Here is a 25,713-nt window from a genome sequence, read left to right on the forward strand (position 1 = left end):
GCCGGAAGTAGATGTTGGGGTCAATGCTCGGGTCGGCCAAATAATTACTGAATATTCAAAAATGCCACAATTGCAGCATGGAGTCTGGAATTGTGCCCATTAGATGGAAATATCCTCATCCCCTATTACATAGAAATTATAACACAAATGATAAAAAGTGCCATTACCTACCGTAACGTTTGCCTATCTCATCGAGGACAAAAAGCGTGACAATACGATACGATTTATGATTGTTTTAATCGCACATATTGGTACGGTACTCAAAACAGCGATCTTAGGAAACCAAATAAGTTTCTCCCTCAATTGTGAGTTTCTTCGCTTTCAAATTTAAAAACTACAAAAAAGGAACTCACAAAATGTAACCGCAATTTCTAGAAGTACCATTGACGAACACTACTTCTTATTTCTTATCACAAACATTTAAATTGAAAATATTTTACAAACTTTGAATAATTCTCCGGTTGAACACGAGGCGGTGAGAAATGTTATACATATATATATATTTAGTTATATAGAAATAGTTTTCTAGTACATTCGAGTGTGGCGTCGGCAGTGCTTTCCATTTTAAGCACTGAATATTTGAAATTCTGTTCAATATTTCATGTGAGGAGTTTTAAGAATCGTTTACATTTTTATATGGATATTTACCTTGACGGTTTGTTTTGATGTATTTCTCTGTTCTCTAGTAAATAAAACATAGGTACCTCTTTAACTGGCTCGCAGTAAAAACTTTGGCTATTCTTTTGTTTCTTTTTGTATTCTTCGCATAACTCTTTTTGGCCTCCTGAAGCAGAAAGTTTTGAAACTGTTTTAAAAACAAGCAAACGAGTCACCTGATGGTAAGCGATCAGCGCCGCCCATGAACACCTGCAACACTAGAGGAGTCACAGGTGCGTTGCCGGTCATAAAAAAGGTTCTAAAGTATGCAATTTATAATTATTACAGAGGTTTTATTAGTATGCAACTTATGGGATGTGCCTTGTAGCGTTACTACGAAGATGTAGCAAAGCTACCGTTTCCACTGATACTAAGCTATGTAGCTGTGCGAGGAAAATGCGTAGCTCGAGTATGCGATGTATCAATAGTAGGGAAACCATTGATAGGACACATCCATAGCACGCATCTTTCCATATAAAAACATAGCTTATCTGAGTCCGTTCCAACCATTACTGTGGGATGTGTACCAATGAATATTATGATTAGTGTAGCATAGCACATCTCTGGTGGAAAAGTATCCTTATAGTATTCTTGGGTAATCTCTATACAATGTGATAGGGGCGGGACTTCTAACCCGTTAACTTTAGATTTTATCGTTTTAAGTTTGGTAATAATAATTATTATAGGGGTAAACTTAACTGTCACCTCCCACTCTCATCTCTGCATTGACTAAATATAAAGTCATATATATACAATGTGATAGGTGTGAGATTTCTAAGCCGTTAAGGCTGAGTACTACATCTAATTTTATCGACAAAAAAAAATAATATGGGGGTGGAACCCCTGATTGAAAATATTGAAAGATAGTGATTTTTTCGGTAAAAATAATTCAGACTTTTTTTTCTCACCAAAACATTATCAAACATATGAAAAAAGTAATGAATTAGTTAGCCAAGGTTATTAGCTACCGTTTTTTTTTGTTTCTACGACGCATACAACCTTTGATATCAAAAAAAGTAAAAAAAATATTAAAATAGCCATAATTTTTAGGGGAGGGGATTCGACCCCTTCGACCCCCGACTTTTGTCGATAAAATTAGATGTAGTACTCAGCCTTAACGGCTTAGAAATCTCACACCTATCACATTGTATATATATGACTTTATATTTAGTCAATGCAGAGATGAGAGTGGGAGGTGACAGTTAAGTTTACTCCTATAATAATTATTATTACCAAACTTGAAACGATAAAATCTTAAGTTTTCCTACGAAAATAACTTCTAACATTATTTGTCTATATATAGCAGAGCCACAAATATAACTCCTGAAACTCGTGACTGCCATAATTTTTACTATCAACAGTTTCGAAAGTGACGTAGCTAGCAATTCGAGTTGCCGCGCGACTCTAAACAAGATGTGTAAGTTTTCTCATCTCTGTACAACTTGAACTGTACTAGGAAATATGTATTAGTGTATGTGATTGTGAGAGTTATCAAACAGGCAATCTTAATCTTGTGTTTTGAGAAATTTCGGTTGTTGCTAATTATTTTTGGGTGGCTTTTCACTAGGTATGTTATAGATAAATCATATTCATTGGTACACAGTGCTTAGTACTGGTGAAAACAGACTCAGCTAAGCTATGTTTTTATATGGAAAGATGCCTGCTATGGATGCATGCTATGGATGTGTGCTATGGATGTGTTCTATGGATATGTTCTATGGATGTATTCTTAAGCTGCGCATCTTCTTGCACAGCTACTTTACGTCGACAATCGTCATAGCACATCTTATTCGCACAGCTACATAGCTTAGTATCAGTGGAAACGGTTGAAGCTACATAACACATCTCTTGTGGAACACCCTATAACATGTAGGTACATTTAAATCTATAAGAGTTACGTAAATCCATAACATTAAATCCAGATACAACAAAATAAAATCTTTAACATATTCACACAGCATTATTTCCAGAATCTTCGAATCAGAATATATCTCGGTTAACATCGTACGACTTCATATTTATTCCGATACTATGTGCCTTTGTAAAGGAAAGTTGCAAACAGATATATGACAGTAGCTCCTATATTTCTATACTTCTATAGACTTGCAGCGTGCTCGTATTTTATAGCTCAAAGCTTCTAGAAACTGAAGCGTGATTAATCGTGTGTTGCATTCAAGTATTTAATCTTAGTCTTCCCACTCATTTTGGTCTATATGCAAGTGTGGGAGAGCCACGCTTCGGCACGAATGGGCCGGCTTGATCGGAGTGAAACCACGGCCTCACAGAATACCGACGTGAAACAACGCTTGCGTTGCGTTTTATTGCGTGAGTGAGTTTACCGGAGGCCCAATTACCCCCTTCCTAAGCTTCTTAATGGGCCGGCTTGACCGGTGTGATGCCACGGCCTCACAGGACGTGAAACAACGCTTGCGTTGTGTTTCGTTGTGTGAGTGAGGTTACCGGAGGCCCAATTACCCGTCTTCCTAATCTTTCCAATCTCCGATTCCCCAACAACCCTTAATTCCCAACCCCTAAAAGGCCAGCAATGCAACGCACTTGTAAGCTTCTGTGCTGTCCTTCTTTTATCAAAAGATTATATCTTTTACGTTTCTAGTAATGTAGGTACTAAGTTAATATATCTAGTGCTCATTTCTGTAAAAGGTCTGTTCCACATAGGAACTAAAACTAATGCTTGAGCAATAAAATCTGAGTACAATCCCCCTTAAAGTTTTGAGTGCACAGGTAACACCAGTTTCAAACAATGACATAGTGATATGGTCCACCGCGACGTCATAACTCTTCTGGTGGGTTGTACTTTACAATTTATAGCAAGTTTTATAGTGATAAATCGGGGATTATCTAGGAAATAAAGGTTTAAGGTTGAAAAGTTGACTTTATAAAAATCTATGATAGCTATTCTTCTTTGACGTATTGTAAAATTTTGTAGCAGGATCTCTTCATGTATAGGTATAACAGCATACCCTACAACCTCTAATGTACTCTATATTTCACAAATAAATACTTTGACTTCGAATTATTGCAAACACGGCTGCCACACAAAAGTAGATGGTTTGATTGCCAGCAATAAAAGTATAGTTGAGTTTAGTAATTTTTGTGAACGATGCCAGATGACTGTGTTATTGCTTCTGTTACATGAAATTCAAAACCTAACTGGCGAATCACAAGTGTTAATCAGTCGCCAGTACCTGACGAGTTGACGGGTCGCCGGCTTAGAACAGGAGTAGGAACGGGGTGGTTTTTAATCAGTAAGAGTCTGACACTCTCATCTCACCCAAGACGGAAGAAATCATTGGATGATTTTCACCCCACAAAAATAAAATAAACCAGTTAGTAAAGTAATGTGTATCCACATTCAACCATAATACAACGAACTGTAACCTTATTTCAATATCTTACCTAAATGTTCACGTTATAGCGAGATAAGCGCCCTCACGGACATTTTTGCGGAGATATTAAAATTTGACGGGCTCTAAAAGGGTGGTCAAGGAGACGGGAGTAGACGGAACCATTGTAACGTGACCTATTTTGGAAATGGGTTATGTAGGATATAATGGTGTAGATTTTTTTAATATAAGTATTTTCCAAAAAAGAGTAAGTAGGGTTGTGTTTTATACTATTGCTAACTGTGACTTTGAATAGTTATCCCGCGGTCACAACTCCTTCCCGAGGGGATTTTTTTTTTTTTTTTTTTTTTTTAGGGGGGAAAATCATCCAATGACTTCTCTCGCCAGGGCAAAGCGAGAGGGAGTGTCAGACTCTTACTGACTAAAAACCACCCCGTTCCTTCTCCGAGCCGGAGCCCCGGTAAACCCGCTAGGTAGTCCGCAGCTCCGGATTAAGCATCAGCCCTACTGGGCCCCATTTGTGGTAATCTGATAGCTCTTTGAGGCGCGCGCGGAACGGACGCGCCGCACGCACGGGTCTGGTTCTGGTCGGGCGGCGAGCTACCCTTGCTCGCCGTCCGCAGACCCGCACTTAGTGGCCGGAGATCGTCACGCGATCCCCGACGCCCGGAGTGCTTTCGGCTGGGGCGTAAAAAGGTTCGTTCTCTCACGCGTCCCGCCTCCTCCTTAGCTAGACTGCTTTGCAGAAGAAGGAGACGGCATCCCAGTCCCCCTCGCTCCGCACCATGGCCTGAACCAAAGCCGGACGCGAGAGGTCGCCGTTTCCCTGAGGGCACGGCGGTGTCAGCCCACGCAGGGCAGACCGCAACCGTGTGTTCCACCGTGTCCTCCGGGCGGCCTTCAATCCGTTCGAGTCGGCCCATTCGTGCCGAAGTATGGCTCTCCAACATTTAGAACCACTTTGGAACCATGCCGGATTTCATGGTATCAATTAGTCGGCCCATTTGCCGAAGTATGGCTCTCCAAACCTTGGAACCATGACAGTGACGTGTTATCAATATTTTCATTTACATTGCTGTCAACGTCTTTTTAACACTTTACAGCCAAAATAAAACTAAAAAAGGTATTCACAGTATTTAATATTATTTATACAAGTCTCTTATCTCTACACTAAATTACTTTATCCACTCTCGTTATAGAATCTGCTTTTGGCTCTCCTGGTAGGTAGAAGGCTGCTATTATTCCACCTGGAATAAAAAGACCGAATTATATATGAATTTAACACTTTTTGAAAATGTTAAGATTTTTTTTTGTATTTGCGATGAGTACCTAGTTTTCTCTCTTCATTTGATTCATTACTATTACTTTACTTTACTTTATTACTATATTTTGAAGCATTGATAAATTACTTTAGACATTGACACATTTTTCTAGAAACTATTTCCATTTCCTTATGGACTTGATTGTACAAACTTTTGTATACACCATTTATTATTATCGGCATTGAAAATATTAAAACACTGAACAACGATATTTTACTAATCCTTTATACAGATATTACGTTATTATAAATACTTACTGAACACAAATATCGACCACCCGTAGAAGGTGACCCGACAGTAGTCGACGATGGTGGCTCCAACCACATTGACACCACCGAGGCACACGAACCTGGCCAACATCATGCCCAGACTGGTCGCTAGACCCCTGATGATGGAGAGCATAATGATAAAGACCAGAAACAATAAAAAGTATTTTATCGAGTACCTATTGCTTTAGTTATATAGCCACATATAGCTAATAAGGTTAATCTGTTAGCCAAACACAGATCGCTAGTGTGGCGACACATGACAAGTGACAGATGACGGAAGTCGCACGTCTATGTGCGACTTCTGTACTGAGTCTTCTGATCGACGATTAAATCAACATATGACGTCATACAATGCTACATCGAAGTAGGGCAGAAAGTCCGCCAGGCATGATCACTTCGCCTGGTCGGAGGATCCTCCTTTTCTTAGGGAATTTTACTTTCTGATCCCTAAACTAGTAATTTCTTTTTAAGAAATACACAATGCTAAGCCTGCCCATTTAATTGCTTAATGATTGCTCAAAAATACAAAAGTCAAAGTGGTAAAGAGTAAGCATTCAAGAATGATATGCATTTAACTTAGTCTAGTAAATATCGCAATACAATCTCTAAAAAGATTATTTGACAAAAAGTTAAACATTTTTTGTACAGCATGTTGTTTTAATGAAGAATAAGTCATTCTCGAGACCAGCCAAGCACTAGGCTAGCCAAGATAAGATAACAGTTCCAAGCCACTCGAGAAACGTTATAAAACTTGTAAAAATTGTACAAGTTCTATTTTAAGTTATTTTGATAAGTTGGCATCTTACCAAGTGGCTCTTATCTTGGTTTAAGCTATCCCAAAACTGACGCCACGACTTATGGCCGATGATAAATTTACAATGAAATCGCTTTACTTTGGACATTCATTTTGAATGTATTAATTAGTAATTTTGTTTGCTACGTGACTTAAAAGATGACTTCGAAATTTAAGCTCGTGGCTATGGCTTTCAAAACAATGCACCATTCTTTCTTAATATTCTTTATGAGGCTGTTCTAGAGTTTCATCAAAAGTTATTTTGTTGTAATGGGATCATTGCCCCAAGTAATTTGAGGGAATCAAACATGTTTTTCAAGTAAACAGTAGTTAATAGACTCATGAGACGGATTTATGACATATCTTCATGTTCCAGAATTAAAAACATAAATTAAACTAAAGCAGACTGGCTGTTAATGCAAGAACAGTACTAAAATTTTAAGAACCAACCAGTACTAAAACAAGTATAAAATGTTTTAACCACTCACCTATAAGAAGTAGGAAAGATATCAACGTAATATGAACCCACGGTGCCAATACATATGCCAGTAAATTGAATGGCAATGAAGAACACCATGCTGGCTGCTGGTTGTCGGACCATATCGACGAGGATACAGCTGACTCCAGAGATGATGAAGGTGCTGATCATAAGGGTCCGTCTCCAGTTGGAGAGGGCGATGATGATCATGTTAAAACTGGTGAAGAAGAGAGTGAAGAGTAACCCGGAGTAGATGGTGTTGATGGGGTCAGCGTCTATGCAGGTTTCCTGGAAATTCACATAGAATAGGTCAAGATGTGCAGAGATATCTATCCAAAATAATAGATAATATTTTCAGAAGTTTAAGGAATGTTGTAGGTTTAAGACGTCCGGTTCTCATGTATGAGGGTGCGGGTCTGAAACTTGCCGATGGAAATTACCAATGTGACTTCTTCCGAGATTTTTATTTCAACATTGCCCCACAGTAGAATTTTCTCCTGTATCGTGGGTGCGTTTGCAAACATAGAAATTCACATACACATGACACATAGACCCTAAACAACAATTACACGTTGCACGGCAGCCATTTGCTCAGCCACTCAAGTTATCCGAGTTAAGATTGTATTTTCAAGACAATTTTCAAAACAATAACTATATGATAACTTACATTAAATGAACTAGGTGTAATGTTAGCGACGACTTTTTCACAGAAACGTGAATCTTCCGACACAGTCGTGAAGAATGAGTTCACCATCGTCGGGAACCACATGAAGAACACGTTGTTCCTGGAATAAAGTAAACTGAATATAAATAAAAATGTCGAAAAACAAGAGTTCTGTATTAAAACATATCATTACATTACACATCATGTCTTTTTCTATTTCAATAATTAATTACAGTATAAATCAGTTGACTGCACGATTGGTGCGGTGGCTAGGCGAGCGCTTGCCGCGTATCGTGTAACTAATATAAAGGGTTTAACATAACTTTTCAAAGGTAAGCGTGCACAGACCCGCATCGTACGCATCATTATGCATTGCATGCAGGCATTGCTGCTGATGCGGTCCATGATGATGCGGATCAGTAGACGCAGTTGTAAGAGTTTCTATACAAGATAAACTAAAATCCGTTGCGTGCGATAGGTACGATGCGCGCCTATGGACGCGTTCCTAAAATATTGGTCGGTATACAGACAGGGTATAAGCTGATTTGGGTTATAGCTTACTTTTTTATCCCAAGAGATAAAAAACAAAACATAAACACACATTGCCAAAATGTGTTTTAAAATCGATAAATATTGTAACGCAGGGTTAAAATCCCCTCGTATTGCCTCTACCTAATTCCGAATCAATTTTGTATTGTTTGCTATTTAAACAACGTGCAAAGAGCACTTTTGCCTCCAAAATTGTATCGATATTATGCTAAAAGGTGGAATAAATGTTTACGGGATCAAATGGCATTTGTTTTGAGTGGATTTTGAGTCGTTGGCTTTAAGGGTCACAGAGATTGAAATGTCAAATTGTTAAACTTGTTCGTGATTTTGAGTGTACTTAAATTAATTTTATGAGTGATATTGTTTGGTAAGAATTTTTGAGTAATTCTTGTCTGACTTGCTTAAATGGAATTAACTGTGGTAATGTCAATGATCTACACACATTTATGTGACCCACGACGTGAGTCTGAATTCTCACTGTATCAGAGAAATCTGAATGACTGCCGAGTAACGTGTAGCGGATTAGATTCCCGCAGGGAGCAACTTTTTCTGTGATACACAAAATTGTTGTTTCGGTTCAGAGTGTCATGTACATGTCGAAACACCTACCAGGTATATTTATTTAAATACATTTTTAGAGGAGAGCCCGAATGATTGGTATGGTAAAACAGATCAAACAATTGGCGATACCGACAAATTTTTACTTTTTGATTTTATTGTAACTTTCGTGAGACATACTAAATTAATTATTATGTTATCGGCTTACTCACGTAATCTTTTGATGAGAGAGAGTAGCAGTGCGACAATCGCCGCGTCGTGTGTCGCGTAATGCTGCTCATGAATATGAGCCTCTAGCATGGCTTGAAACTAGTCGAGTTCCTCGTCAAAACGATACGTGAGTAAGCCGATAACAATTGGCGATTTTTACTTTTACTGACAAATTTTGATTACGGCGCTGCTATAAAAATTCTGCCAATCTTTTTTTACACTGATCATTAGTATTATTCATTGTCCAATCTCTTCATATTTCAAGTTCAAAAATAATATCAGAAAGCGACTGTTTACTTTTATATTTTGGTCCTCTTCCATTATTCGCCTCATTAATCTTGGAATGGATGGAAAATTAAGAGAGATGGAATTGTCCTCAAGGTAAAATATTCAAGTGCTATCTTTACTCATCATTATTTCTAAGTATCATTTCTTGTTTTATATTTCTGTATCGTTATTATTTAAGGCAAAAATGGTATTGTCTGTATGTGTAGTCACGTTTGAATTTATTTTAACAGTTATTCATTATTAATAGATTTTTCCTTGTATCTATTTGACAGAGAGGAACATACAAGCTATTGAAATCTTGGGTGTGTATTAATCTAGATTGTTGTCCATACATAGATTAAGTTTCAAATAACTATGTTTGCGTATCTCAGCTAAGAGCACATTTAATAAACTCCCACATAAATTAATATTATAAACGTAAACGCTGCTTCGTTGGTCGAGTGGTCGCAAATACGGCAAGGGGTCTCGGGTTCGATTCCCGCACGGAACCTTATTATCTTATTTCCTTCTTTCACCTCTTTGCACCTGTTACACTGTCATTATTACTAAGAAATCATTACTCACGTGCTGCAGCAGATGGCGAATAGAAGTAACAGTTGCAAGGACCTCCAGAGTAGCGGTGGTTTTATGATAGGCACTGTCTGTTTGATCACTGATCTCCAAAATGATATCGTGCCGTCTGGTTTGTCCACTTTCATTAAAGACTTTACCTGGAAATAGACAAATAGGTCTTTGAAATTTATTTTTATATTATTATTTTTTCTCTTAATTTAGGCCAGATTCATGACATTTATGGGAGACACATGTCTCCCTAAGGATGTGCCATAACCAACGTTGAAACATTGGGGCCTTAGGGGCAGGTCTAATGAGAACCCTTTACAGTTACTGAGGGTTAGTGAGGTAGAAATCTCATACTTTCTAGTTTTTCCAAAAAGCTAGGTGAATTTTGAAGGTTTTAAGAAACCCTCCTGATATAAAAAAAGATGGAAGATATTAATAACTGAGACTGATGATATTGATAACTGACTATACTCGTACTTGAGAATTATTCAGCTTCTACTAATGTACTGAAGATAAGTTATATATAAATTATTACTTTGAGGAAAAAAATCGAAGTACTTACAGGATACACACTATGTTTTCCATTATTAGTTTCATGGATGGACTTCAATACTTCCAGTGCACTGTCAGTTTCTCCCAAGTTAGCCAAGAACTTGGGACTTTCGTGGAGGAAGCACATCATGAATGAACCTATTCCTAAAGGAAGTGTCATCAGGAGTATGAGGAGCCTCCAAGGTCTGTAGGTAGTCAGCAGTGGCAGAGGAACACTGAATTCTAAAGGTAGGATGAAGTACGCAAGAGCTGAAACAAAGAAGAATTGGTTTTAAAGTTATTGCTGTATTCTTTTGTAGGCTGTATGTAGGCTTTTGTATTCTAATTTGTTTCTTCCTCTGTCAAGTACGTAATAAGCAATTTTAATTTGGTAAAAATATTATTAATATCTCCTATTTGGGACTAAAGGCTCCTAGACTGGTTTTCGTGGTAGGTTGTGCGTGCTACCACTGAAATTTTTCGAAAAACCGAAAACAGCCCAGTTCCAACCCTGGGTAACAAACCCAAGACCTTGCCTGACAGTCGCACTTGCGACCACTCGGCCAATAAAGCAGTCAATAATTTCGCATTAGTAAAATTTTTGGCATTGTCGACACAAACTTCAACATCAATTGAGTTTGATTCTCACTATTGCACCCTTAGCTGCTAATCGAGAACTGTCTTCCCTTTTCCAAATTCCACTAATACATTATTTATCAGACTAGATAATTTATAAAAATCAATGAAAATCCTCTCACCAAAACAGGCAAAGTCAGCTGCAAGACTGAATACATTTTGTATGAACATGTATCTGTTCCTCCATTCCTTTGGTGTGCACTCTCCGAGGAAGGTTATTGTGAGGGTGATTGATGCTGTAGAACTGAAATCATAATGAATATAAAATTAGAGATTTTGTAGCTATCAACAAAATACAACATCATATTTTTCTATAAGAGTACTTTTCTCTAAAAGTATGATATTGTATACCGGTTAAATTAATTCACCCCGATCTCAATTCAATATCTTTCGATTCATAAATCTACATTATTTGTGACTTTGAGTTATTAGAAAACAATACTAATGAGTATCGGATTAGGGATTGAGATCGGTTGAAAGCAATTGGTCTTCAAAATAAACTATGATAATAAAGTTAAATACAGAGTTGATTTTAATTTCTTTAGCAGCTATAAGGTAGAAAAGTTATCTACATTATGTTATTTTTCCGTATCCAATTTTCTATGTTTTAAAATCGTACTCAAATTTAACTTAAGTATAGGAAGATGGAAGAAGAAGAAGGTTTCATAAATCATAATGGTAAACTTTAATGCCTTTGACTAGTACCATAATAAAGGTAGGTAAGAGTACTAGCAGTAGGTAGTAGGAGAGATATAGATAAATATGTTGCTAAGCGATCCGGTGACCGTCCTTTGCCGGCGCCATCGCCACCAGCTAGCTAGAACCGGTCCAGACAATTCAGACGCCGGTGACGAACCAACCTCGCCGGTACAGTAAAAACTAACCGGTTTGATTAGAGAAAAACTTCAATGACGTAGACCGTTTAAAAATAGTAAGTATGCAGTTTTTTTTTGCTTATTTTTTGTCATAGGAATTGTCACGTGAAAATTAGCAAACAGGTTCACTTAAGGACGAATTGATAGAGTAACGTTCTGATAGGTGAACAACAGGTGGTTTTGTCTTAGATTTGGTGGAGATAAAAGCTCTGATGTTGATTTCCTGACAAACTCCAAAAGCAAGGTCTCCCATTGCATGTCTGACATGACCACCTAGACAACCACGATAAACTCAAAAATACTCTGATAATATCTCGACACCAGCAATTTATACTACGCTAACTCGAAATTTGGTAAAAACGTTTTTTTATGCCAAGTTGCTTAAAATGTGTTGTTACATACGTCATAAAAAAATTGAGAAAAAATATGCAAAAATAAGAAAGTTACAAATCTTATAAAACGCTAAGTAAAGGTACTTTTTGAAATCACTCGATTTATATTACGCCAACTATTATTAGCGGAGTGTGCGCGGGGATCACTTTGGTCAAAATCCCTGCAACACTGCACTAACTAGTAGTTAGCGTAGTTTAGTGCGTTCGTGTGTTTACTTGTTCGTTTGTAAAATGAACTACTTAGCGACTTTTACATGTAAATACTTATGTGTTAACGTATTAATTAGTTTATTAATGGTACGTTGACTATTCTTTTTGTAAGTAAGTACATGTTCTTTATAAAAATATTGAAATATGTATCAAATGATTGATCATGCACTACGACCTCCCATACTACACTACGCTAACATAAGTTAGACGTATATAAGATGTAACATTTTTTGATGAATTACGTTTATATACGGCTAACTTGCGCTAAATCAAAAAATAGAAATAATTAAGGAAATATAAATATGAGATATTACAATGAAGAAATTAAATATTAAGCATACCAAATTTCAAAAAAGTATCTTAATTAATGTAAAAGTTATCACGTTTTTCCCTTTAAACGCCTCTACTGTAAAGTACGCTTTTTTGAGTTAGCGTAGTATAAATTGCTGGTGTCGATCTATTGTTAGACATACTAAATTAAAAAATACGGTTTACTCACGTGGATTAATGGAGAAAAGACAGAAGAACTCTTCATCATAAACTCATCATCATCATCACTAGGCTGTGCGCCACGTCTGCGCACGCTACTCATAATGAAGAATCCCTCTGTGACTAAAAACTAGAAGAGCTTTACTCAGAAAAAAACTCAGTCTATTTGGTGTTTTCGCCAGTGAACAGAGTAATTTTTAAAGAAGATTCAACTGTACAAATAATGAAACTACGAGTAGTGCTGCCAAAGCCACGGTCAGAAAACTAGGTGACTGATAAAACAAAGCTTAACTTACAAGCTGGAAGCCAGGAACTTGAGTATCAGCATCATGTAGAAGTCGGTGGAGAAGCTCGTGAGGCTGGAGAGAATGAACCCTGCTGATGAGGAGATTTGAAGGGCTCTCTTTCTGCCTTTAGTATCAGCTGTGTAGCCCCATGGTATCGCGAATATGAATCCTGGAATGGAAAGAAAATTAAGAAACTAATTAGTTAACCGCTAGAGCGCCAAGTCAATCACCTTGGCTGACGCAAGTCGAGTTTTGACTTTCAGCATTTTAACTTAGCAGTTAAATACCCCAGTGTAACAATAAATTTAGTAATGAGGAATTCTGTACGGGAATTCTGTAGTCACTGGGCCAATTTTGGAGTCATAGGTAGATTGTAGATAACTCCAAATTGGTATTTCGACATTATCAAAAATAGCTGGTACTCTTTCAAAGAACAAAAAGAGAATTACAGTCATACCAGCAAAAGAGACTGAGGTGAGCATCCCACTGTGTTCTAAGCTTAGGTCTAGGTCGCAGCTGGCTGCAGGCACCACCAGGCTGTAGCCCAGCATGTCCACGACTGCGCCCAGCATGATGATGCAGCAGGTGAGCAGCAGGAGGACGTTGTAGCGGCCATTTCCTGGAAGAAAAGTAAACATACCCATGAGGATCCCCCTGCCAAACTTGGAGATTATGGCAAACCATTTTATCTAGATACTAGCTACTTCCGCGCGGTTTCACCGCTCTGCTCGGTTCCTATTAGTCATAGCGTGATGTTTTGTAGCCTATAGCCTTCCTCAATAAATGCACTATCATCCAACGCAAAAAGGATTATTCAATTCGGACCCGTAGTTCTAAAGATTAGCGCGTTCAAACCAACAAACTCTTCAGCTTTATAATATTAGTATAGATAAGACGTATAGTTCATTAGTGCCACAAGGACTACTCCAGGAAACCACCCCGTTCCTACGAACGGGTTTTTAGTTAGTAAGATTCTGACTCTCCTTCATCATGCATTTTAGTGGTCAACCAATGACTGTTAATGGTAATAAATAACTATTTTAATGTATTTGTAACACTGATAGATGAAGTCAATATTAATACAGATTATAAAGGTTACTGAACTCACACTCACAAATCTTCTTATAAACTATTATTTTTTGCTAGATAACTAACTAACTAACTAACCACACGTGAGCGAGGTAAACGTGCACATTTCGGCACGAGTGTTTCGATCACCTCACCATGATCGAACGGGTTAGCAGCTTGCAGCATATTACAATTTTGTACAGCAAGGCGCATGACTAACTGACTTATTGTTTTGTTACTGTCTTAATCACTAGTGATAATGGTGAAGAATACAGATAGGGGGTCACATTTACGAAAATTACAAGCAAACCTACTAGATCATCATCATATTAGGCATTAGACATACACTGCTGAATATAGGGCTCCCCCAATGAGGTTCAGATAAGCTACCTTGTGGGTGAAAGTATTAAGCTGCGTTTGCCAGTACGTGGTCTCCACTCGAGAACCTTTCTGCCCTAGTGGCCGTCGGTTCTCCGCGCTATGTGCCCTACCCACTTGCTTATACGCTGGGCTGTGACGGCGACTTTTGTTCTTTTGCGGATCTCCTTACTTTTTATTCGGTTTAGCAAAGAAACTTTAGAATACTACATTAAAATTAAGAAATACCTTTTTCTTATTTTTCCTAAATAAGAACGTTAGGAATTCCCAAATATCAGATGTGGTTTAGGCAATGTATCTATGGTGATCATTATGCAAAATTATTCGAAATATTGGTTTATATAAATAATATTGTTGACATTCAACGCGTGACTAAGACCACACTCTGGGCATTAATTATCTAATTAGGCTGCTGTTGTCAAGATATTTGTGGCATGTGACAAATATCCAAAAATAACTAAAGATAAATTTATTAAGTATTAAGATATTACATATTAATGGGTTTTTTTTAGAGAAAACTGGAATTAAAGACAGCATAAAATCTAAAAGAAATTAAGATTTTGTCTTGATTGATTGTTTCTTGTTGATTCAGTAGAGAAATAATAGGGTAGATGACAAATTTTCATTTTAATGTCCATCTGGTAGATTTATTTAAGACATCTGATACGTACTTTTTATTTTCTAAAGGAAACAAATACTATCAAAATTATATTGATTTGAAATATCGTGTGAGGTCACAATTTTCTACATTTTATAGGGTAACGTAATGTAACGACCTCCTACTCCTACTTAACTTCGTTTTATATAAATATTATAACCTTATAGGACAAAAAAAAAAAAACTCTAATATATTTTCAATTATCTATCTAAATATTGTAATCTTATATGACAATACGAATCCAACATGTTTTAATTATTTAACTAACGGACTAATTAGATCTTAAACTTTTATACCCCGTCCACTAGCTTATTATGACATATTATTATTTCTAAACCACAAATAGGTAGAAAGGTATTTATGCTAATTTCTGCACGTGACAAACAAGTGGACTCTTTGTGGCCTTGGGCATTAATTTATGGTGTGTAAACAAACATTTTGTTTACAAAAATTAAAATCGTAGCAACACCATGACGCATATAGATGAAATGATTTTTAAACATATGTCATTATAAGGAAAAATGAAGAAAAAACCATGGCCCCACTTCTAATGAATTTCAATACTTGATTACTTATTACTATTGATATAAAAAATAATTTATTCCGTGCGGACATCGAACCCCAGAACTCGTGACTTCGCGATCATAGTCAATCACCGAGCACAATATACATTATTTTAATAGTAAAATTCACAATCTTGCGTAAAATTATAAAAATTTTCTTTGGCAGAACAAAAATTGTTTTAAGCAAAAAGTTCGTATGAAATTGAGCAAAAAATATTTTTGTTCTTGATTTTATCAATGCAGTACATATATATTATGTATTATGCAGCAGCAAAGCACACAAGCCTTCCCAGATATGGCAGAAAAACTAGACTAACTAAACTAGTTACAAGAATGTTAAAGTCAATGTACGGGTTTGACATAGGTTTTGACATAAACTCGAGATCAGCTGGACCTATTTGGCAAATGTTGGTCTTTAGTTAGTTGGAAGTCTAGGGGAGGTTTGAACCGGAGCTACGGGCTACCTAACGGGTTTACCGGGGCTTCGGTTCGAAATCAGGAGTTGGAACGGGGTCTCGCCCAAGACGAGAGAAGTCATTAGATGATTTTCACCCTCAAAAAAAAAGGTGGTTTGAAAGGTGAGAACACAATGCTTGAGGCGGTACGAAGTTTCCCCGGAAAACTTCTAAGCAGTAGATGATGATTTAGATGTTTTATCGATGGCCAATATCAAGCCCATACGTTTTGTAAACATTATACACGTGATACCAGTCCTACTGTCCTACTGTAGTCAAATGTGAAAGTTTGTTTGTTTGGGCCTTCGGCTAATGGGTTTACATTATTGTCTTGTTATTTGAGGTCAAGCAAGGGCTTGATTTTTTGTCTTGGAGAAAGTATTATTGGTTTGTTTATGTATAAAAATAGCCTATGTTTTATTCTAGACCAAGATCTACCCCTGTTTTTCATTTGAATTTCATGCTAATCTCTTCAGCCGTTTTGATGTGATTGAGTGACAAACAGACACACAAACATAACAATTCAGAAACGTTTTCAGTTATAATAATATTGTAGTAAGATTTAACTGCAAGTAAATATTTATATCAGAAATATGCAGATGCACTTGTAAATATATTTCGGAATCGTGTGTTATTTAAGTAATTAACTACTACTGCGCAGTTTCACATATTTATCTCAATTAATAATTATGCAGTCTAACACAAAAGTAATAATTAAGTATACAATTTGATTTCAAGTAGGTATTAGATTAGAAGATTATCGCGTTCAAACAAACAAAGAAATCCTTTAGCTTTATTTTATTTATTTATTTTACACTTTATGCACATGTGTACAAAGGTGGGCTTAATGCCGTATTAATAGGTTTATATACCTTTGCTATCTTCATAAAATATAAAACCAGTCTATTAAGAAAACCTTTGCCATCTTCAGTCTATAAAAAATCTTATTGCCTAGTAATGTCACGAACATGACGGAAACAATTGATAGTTAATCATTTAAAAAGGTAAGCATTGCACAAACCTGACCGCATTATGATAGTTTTATGACATTGTGGCACATTTTCTATATACTTTGTATTTCCAGTAAATCATACAATTTACCGTAATAGGTAATAACTATGATTTATAGATATATTTGCTGTTGCACTTTAAGACTTTGGTTTTGAAATAGATTAAGTACCACGATTTTCTAATTTTTTCTATGTTTCGCCGCGAAAATTAATCTGTAGCATATTTAGTTCATCTACATTTGTAGACTGATCGACAGACAGACATTTTCGTATTTTTTTATATTGTAATAGGTATTTGCTTCGACGTTCAAAAGTGCATTCCTGGTCTATTTGAAATAAATAATTTTGAATTTAACTTCACGATTAATCACGATTTTCTTTAATGTGATTGGTCGATAATAATCGTCGTTACTTTAACTTAAATCATATCTCATCAGAATTCTAAGTTTCTTCTTCTAAGATTTTTAAGTATAATTGAAATAATATTATTTCAGTCCTCATTTGCCACTTGCCAACAAGGAACCTGTACAAAATTAATTAGTTTTTTTTAAAAGGTCAGTACTTATTTTGATCAAAGTGACCTAACATCTTGCCTCGAGCCAGTCCTGCCTTTTCAAAACCGCTATTCTATTTTTATTATTTGGAATAAATTGTTCTATTATCACAGACATCACTTTTAAATGCTAATTAGTGTCAAATTATTTACTTCACCTACAATTCTATGATTCCTAGTCAATTCTATAAAAATAAATGATATTACGATTTAAAAAATATTGAAAATAATCGCCGAAAAGTGTAGGACCGATATTTTGTTTAAAGTCTTCTAAAATTACATTTACGTCCAGGCTACCAATGGTTATTTTTAGATCTTATTATTACAAATATTAATTATAAATCATTATTATATAAAACAACACTACACATTCACAACCCCTACAAAATATAAAAAGTAACATCCTTTATTTAAAAAAATAACGAACAAATGTGACAGACTCAATTTATAAAACAGAAATCACAACTTCTTATCTAATATTATAACTGAAAAATAATCATAATTATTACTTACAAGTAAATATTAATAATTAATACAACACTCGAACTCACCAGTTAATTGTATAGCTTCTTCTATATCAACATTTTCTTTATCGCAGACAGTTTCCGTAGTAACAGCATTTTTGGCCACACGATTCACAACAAACGTTTTTCTCACCATTATCCCTCGCGGCTTCTCACCACAATGAGCTTCATTCAGGCCCTGTTTAACTAGTGCGGCACTCCAACCAGCCTGGCCACAGCATCTTGTGATTCACATACCATCATCGGCTGTATTATAGTTTATCTAAACACGTTTCTTAGTTTCTCCTTGAGATATTTACTATACGGCAAAGAATTTTGTTTGTTGGGTTACGCAAAAGGGTTTTGTTGTTTTGTGTTAACGGTAGTTTTAGTTTTACGTATTTAAATGTTGGTTTGGTTAAATTGGACCTGTATTTTTTGTGTGTCATCGTCCTTAGGTGATAAGAATCTATAGATTTGAAATTTTATTTTGCGGTGGTGCTGGCTACAATTTGTGAGTTAATCTAATGAAAGTAACGTAGAGGGTATTATGTTTTTAATAAGATAAAAAATATGCTATAAATAATATACTTATTACTAGTAGTCCACCGGTATTTATAAGTTTTAAATTATATTGTAGAAGTTCGTGATCGTCCAATGCTCCTGACAGTCTATTGTGTAGATTGTATGCTACCTTTTCTGGGGTACTTTCTACGAATAGGAGATCTTCGTTTATCAATACGCTTGAAAAGCGGAATGGAAATCGTGGGTTAAAATGTGTATATTTATCAGAGAACTTTGAAACTGTCTGTCAAAATCTGTAGTTCTTTAATTTAGCCTTCACAATATCTAAGGGCAAGAGCCCTTGGAAGGGAAGACCCCTCCCTAGGGGTGGTAACAAATGAATTTTACCTTGTCGTCACCACACGTTACCAAAAGTGTAAAACTAGGCATTGTCCGAAGCTGCGGGTTACCGAGGTTCTGATTCGAAGAGTAGGAGTAAGAACGAGGTAGTTTTTAGACAGTAAGAGTCTGACTTTTCAATTTTCACCTTACCTAAGGCGGGAGAAGTCATTGGATGACTATTTCCCCATATTTTGTTGTGATATTTTTATTAATTGGAAAAATGTATAAGAAGTTTAAAAAATTTTAAACATATGTATTTTTTAAAAAGAGTAGTTAATAAATGGAGATTTTTGCTCGTTCTTCTCTATTCGAAACTACACTTTGGACCAAGCTTCATTGACGGACAGACTGACAGGATATTATTTGTTAACTTTACAAAAGTACTTATGGCTAACAAACACTTTTTATTTTTTAAGGAAATTATGATCATAGTTCCGTGCATTGTCTGTCAGTCAATCGGTCTATCACTCAATAGAGGATAATGTGTATATATTTGATTGAAAGGTACTACAAAAATAGTTAATCGTCCTATAATTGTATTGTTTGTTGTTTACCAACACAATTAGTGGTAATCTCCCGGCGAGAGGTAATTGTCGTCCCCTAATTTTATTGGCCAATCGAGCGTTTTATCTTTTGTTATCGGTTCCTGGATTAGGCAGGGATAAAGGTTATTTATAGTTAAATATTTTTGGAGATTCTTTATTTGGTTTTGTTTGTTTAGTAGTTAAACTGGAATTATCGAAAATAATATGAATAGGTTTTCAGCATCGTCAGTCTATAAGTGCCCACTACTGAAAAACGCTTCCTCTTGTGATATGCAGGAGACTTATCGGTTACTTATCTTACTAACTTAGTCACAATTTTAGTCCCTAGGTATTATTTTAATTTAAAATTATAGTATGAATTAAAAAAATCACGTCTTGTAAAATAGAATACCTACTACGTATCTAATAGTCTGAATACGGAATCCTAGCTAGAGAATGCATGCCAAAATTCAAAAAGCAAGTTTTGGAATTTTATTTTTGACATTTTTTTCCTAATGACGCGAATGAATTTCTAATAAAATCCACTTTGAATAATATTCCAAATTGCACTCAAAATCTAGTCGTGGTCACGTGTCGATTAATCTTCTTTCTCTTTTTATATTTAATAGTCTATGTACATATTTCTAGCATCACGTTTCGTGACCTATCTACGCCTTAAAGATAAAACAAGAACTATTATTAATTAATGAAGAGAATTATTTCGTCATATACAAATTAAATTAAAAAGCTACTTTTTGTTAACAAACTGGAAACAAGCTGTGTAATTTATAGTAATCAAGAAGGTAATAAATAGTGACTGATTAATTAGTTAATTAGTCAATAATTTACTTATATTTAAATATTCAGTGTAATTTATTACTGATCAACAGAGATTATACTTGTTGATTATAAAGGTCCACTATATAATAAACACACATCTTGAGATCTGCGTCTGGGCGGCAGGAGGGACAAGGCGACTGTGTATAGGTATGTAGAATGCAAGCATGTATATAGCTTGTATTCGCAACACACCCAATCATGGTGGAATACAATGCACCCGATAATAATAATACCTCCTGATCGATTTTAATCATGGTGACAAGACTAACTAGACTAGCCCACTACGCAGGAAATATTATAGTGCACAAGTGTATGCGAAAACACAGGTGCACTCTCTGTTCCTTCACTCTCTAAACCCGAAAGGTAGGCAGATCGACAGGGCCGGAGAGAGGTCAGATGTAAAACAAATCTCTTTACGTGCTTTTATTTACTGACTTCGGGTTAAAAATGGTAATTTTACTCAGAAAATGCCATTATCACTTTTTGTTCGACACGCGAATCCAAACCCGCGATACGTTGCAGCCGGTCAACCAGCTACTGCGCCAGCCATCAGTCAAAACATCTGATATAATTGATGATAGACGACATGTACTTAAACTAAATAATATAAACTGACATAGGTAATATCGCCAACCTTACATCATTACAATAAGAACTAATTTTACAAAATATTACCTTTACTATGTAACATATTAGGTATGGAAATTAACCTGAATAACCGAAGGTATATAGGTATGGCATACTAATGAAGTTTCGGAAAATTTTGTCCTGTAAATAGGAAATACCATAGCGGATCATTTAGTTTTGGAGGTTGTTTGGTAAAAACAAACTAACTGTTGTGTGTTGTTCAATAGTTAGTAATAGTTTGAGTGGAAATTTTTGCAGAACCTAATTGTTATTTAAATATTATACTCATACGCCTTGTCGGTCGAGTGGTCTGAAATTGTATAGTAATATTGTAATGACCTCACTCTATATAATATAACTGGTGAAAAGTGGGGGCAAATTGAAGTTATACAAACTTTTTATTTGTTTATACGAAACCTTATTAAAGTGTGGGAGTGTGTTTCGGAACGAATAGGCCGGCTCAATCGGAGTGATACCACGGCCTTAAAGAAACCCGAAGTGAAACAACGCTTGCGTTGTATAAATGAGGTTACCGGGAGCACAATCACAACCTTTCCTAATTTTCCCTATCCCCGATTCCCCACATCTGGTGTTTCGGGTATCCATAGGATGCGGCGAACGCTTACCATCAGGTGATCCGTCTGCTCATTTAATGGCTGATGTCATAAAAAATCGGAATATATGATGCAACCTAAATATGTTAGGAATCTATTCTAATGATAGACCGACACACAAAATAAATGTTGAAAAAAATATTTGGGTGCATGTATCGTATGTTTATTCATTTACACGTAGTAAAAACTGCTTATTTTAAAATTACAAACATTTCTGTTTGTATAAAATAGAATAAAATTTGAATATCTACTAAAATGTTATTTATTAGTCTAGACTAGATTACATTCTCAAGGATTTTTTTTAATGTTATAAAAATGTAGGTTTTATTTCCGATACACCTAAAGTCATTATTTGATTAGCCATAAGAAAGACAAGAAAAAGTAGACGTAACCTTTTCATTTATTCATCTATGGCTAAAATACTCTGAAAAAATAGAGATTTTGTAAACCAATTAACGTTTTTTGTGACTATCACATCTCCTATCACTTTTTATTGCATAATAAATAGATTCGGGTACTTTAAATATGCGATATCGTTTAATATTTTTTTTTTTTTTTTATCTTTTCTGCAACATGGCAATCTGTTATTATTAACAATAAACCATTTTTCTGTTCGATAACATTTTATCTAATTGGATATTATTACGCTTGGTAAGAGACTTCTCATTGGATGTCTCCATCCCTCTTGGCGAACCTATCTAAAAGTGTTGGAACACTATGTCGTTTTAGTCTTCTATAGCACAGGCTTTTGTCTCCGCTCAGTCCGAGGGCCAGCTCATTTTTATGATGTGCGAGTCTTTTCTGGTAGTTAGTGCTATACTTCATGATCTCTTGTTTGACAGTTGGTAATTTCAAGTCGTGGTATATGATTTTATTGCTGATGTATTTTGGTATGCTGAAGATGGCACGAAGAGTTTTAGTCTGGAATCGCTCAAGTATCTCAATATTGCTATTGCTAGCTGTTCCCCAAAGTTGTATGCCATAGGTCCATATTGGTTTTAATATAGCTTTATACACAGTCAGTTTACTGCTGCTGCTCATTTGTGAGTGTTGTCCAATAAGCCAGTACAAATTTCGCAACTTTAGATCGAGTTGCTTTCGCTTTGCCCATATATGTTTTTGCCATGTCAATCTTCTATCTAAGTGCATGCCTAAGTATTTTGCATGGTCGTCCTGCGGAATTTCTTCGTTGTAAATTTTTACTGGGGGACACGTGTCTTTCCTGAGGGTAAATGTCACATGTGTCGATTTACTTTGATTAGCTTGCATTCTCCAGGTATTAAGCCATTTTTCAATTTTGTCAATATGTTGTTGTAGATGTTTAGAAGCTATTATTGGGTTTTCATGTGCGCATAATATGGCAGTGTTGTCCGCATATGTTGCTACTATGGTATCGTCTGTAGTTGGTAGGTCAGCTGTAAATATGGTGTAAAGAACTGGACCGAGTATACTTCCCTGGGGTACTCCTGATTTGATCTCGTACAAGTCCGAGAGTTCTTCATTGAATTTTACTTCGAAGCATCGACTGTTGAGGTAAGAGTGTAGTATGCTGTAAAATGAGTGTGGAAGCAACTTTTTGATTTTATATAAGAGACCTTCGTGCCAGACTTTATCAAATGCCTGGCTAATATCTAAGAATACAGCAGAACAGTACTTCTTTTCCTCCAGCGATCTGCTTATTACATCAACAATACGATGAACTTGTTCTATCGTGCCGTGGTTCTCTCTAAATCCAAATTGGTGGTTTGGTATAACATCATTCAAGTGGTCTTTCATTCTTTTCAGAAGTAATTTTTCGAAGAGTTTTCCCATTACGGGAAGTAGACTGATAGGTCGGTATGCAGTTACTTCGTTAGGTGGTTTTCCAGGTTTAGGTAACATTATAACTTGCGCAATTTTCCATTGACCTGGGAAATGGCATAGTCTTAGGCATGCATTGAATATATTTACTATTGCCACAATTCCCTTTTTTGGAAGTTTTTTCAGGAGAGTGCTATCTATGAAGTCGTATCCCGGAGACTTACCATCTTTTAATTGATTTATTTCGTGGGCTACTTCGGATGGGCTTACATACTTTAATGGAAGGCTCATTTGTAGTGCACTTCCCAGATATTCTTTAAAGTGAGTGTCCTGCTCAGTTCTTAGCTCAGTTGGTGGTTGGAAGACTTCACTGAGGTGTTCCGCAAATATTTTAGCTTTTTCCATATCTGATCTGGCCCAATTTCCGTTACTTTTTTTAATTGGAGGTATCTGATTATTTGGCCGTTTTAACTTGCTTGTTGCTTTCCAGAGTGAATAGTTTGTGTCTAAGTTAGGAGTCAATTTAGAGAGAAATGTTTGTAGGTTGTCATCATTATATTTTTTTGTCAAATTCTTCAATTCATTAGAGGCTCGGTTAAATGCGGCTTTATCTACAGGATATCTTGTTTGATGCCAGATTTTTCTGAGGCGACGTCGTTCAATAATTTTTTCTTTTATTGTTTTGGGGTATTCGTTTAACATGAAAGGTAGTTTGTTTCGCATTTTCGTAGACATTGACGCTGCAGCATGTATCGTTTTGTTAACATTTTCTATATTTTCCTCTATGTCATCTGTTGTTTTAATTTGTTTCAAAAGTTCAACTTTCATCGTTACGAAATCCTGGTACATTTTCCAGTCAGTATTTTTGTTGTAAAGCCTTTCTTTAGGCTGAACTAGCACCACGCTAGATGTTAAATTTAATATGACTGGTGTGTGATCGGATGATAGGTCTGTGCATGCTTCAGTAGTCATGTAGTTCCGACTTATATTTTTAATGACAAAAAAGTCAAGCAAATCGGGTATTTTGTTACGGTCCGCAGGCCAGTATGTCGGTTCCCCTGAGGATAGACAGTCAAGCTTTAAATTCTGTGCTGCACCATACAGTTGCCTTCCGCGGTGTGTAATCAGACGAGAGCCCCAGTTCGTGTGTTTGGCGTTCCAGTCCCCACCACATATAAACCTTGGGCCAAGTGAATAAAAATACGTCATGTAGTCCTGTTTGGTAATTGTGTGCCTTGGAGGACAGTACACTGCAGACAATGTTGTCTCCGCTTTACCATTCTGCACTTTTATTGATGTTGCTTGAATTTTATTTGTTTGGTATTTGTCTAGTTCATAGTGTTTAATGTTGTTTTTTATTATTACTGCGGTCCCTCCGTGACTATTTCCTGACGGGTGATTCGTGGTATATACTATGTAGTTGTTTAATGCAAAGTGTGATTTTGCGGTAAATCTGGTCTCGGAGATTAATGCTACGTCAATTTTTTGAATTTGAAGGAACGTTTGTATCTCCTGACGACGTTCCGTCAGTCCATTGGCATTCCAAGTGACAATTCTGAGTAAGCTGCTCATTTTGTGACTAGGCTTGCAACCAGCTGGATCATACGATCCATCATTTTGTCCATCATGTTAACCATGATTTGTTGAAATTTAGCAAACATTTGTTCTAGTCTGTCCGTAAAGTTATCAGAAGCAATTGCATCTTCGTTTATCAGTCTCTCTTTTGTCACATCCGCGTAGCTTCTATTTTGTGCATTGTAAGTGTGCCTTAACGGTGATTTTGACTTTTGCTCAGTGGTTTTAAGGTCATCACTAGTACGATTTTGAGCTGGAGCTTTAGTGGTTGGTTTGGTTTTTAGTATTCTTTCTTTGTACTGTTTATATAGCTCGCAGGATGCTTTTCCTGACAATTTGCACATGTTGCGTCAGTATCTACTGGTTTGGTGCAGGTCGAAGTAGGACGATTATTTCCACATTTTACACACCGAAACGGTCTAAAACATTGGTTCTTTGTGTGCCCAAACCTTTGGCATCTTTTACATTGCATCACCTCTTTTTTATATGGTGCTTCAAATGTTAC

General features: G+C 36.1%; 1 protein-coding gene across 1 annotated transcript; it reads right to left on the reverse strand.

The window, feature by feature from the left end:
- Positions 1-5,144: 5,144 nt before the first annotated feature.
- LOC118267603 (synaptic vesicle glycoprotein 2B) lies at positions 5,145-18,570 on the reverse strand. The gene is made up of 10 exons (XM_050694161.1): positions 18,371-18,570; positions 13,592-13,753; positions 13,144-13,303; positions 11,004-11,125; positions 10,277-10,515; positions 9,718-9,863; positions 7,552-7,669; positions 6,895-7,172; positions 5,602-5,729; positions 5,145-5,269 (listed from the first exon to the last, which is right to left on the reverse strand). The coding sequence occupies exons 1-10, from the start codon at positions 18,477-18,479 to the stop codon at positions 5,193-5,195; spliced, it is 1,539 nt and encodes a 512-aa protein (XP_050550118.1). The 5' UTR covers positions 18,480-18,570; the 3' UTR covers positions 5,145-5,192.
- Positions 18,571-25,713: the final 7,143 nt, after the last annotated feature.

This window comes from Spodoptera frugiperda, chromosome 6, assembly GCF_023101765.2.
Source record: "Spodoptera frugiperda isolate SF20-4 chromosome 6, AGI-APGP_CSIRO_Sfru_2.0, whole genome shotgun sequence".
Classification (NCBI taxonomy): domain Eukaryota; kingdom Metazoa; phylum Arthropoda; class Insecta; order Lepidoptera; family Noctuidae; genus Spodoptera; species Spodoptera frugiperda.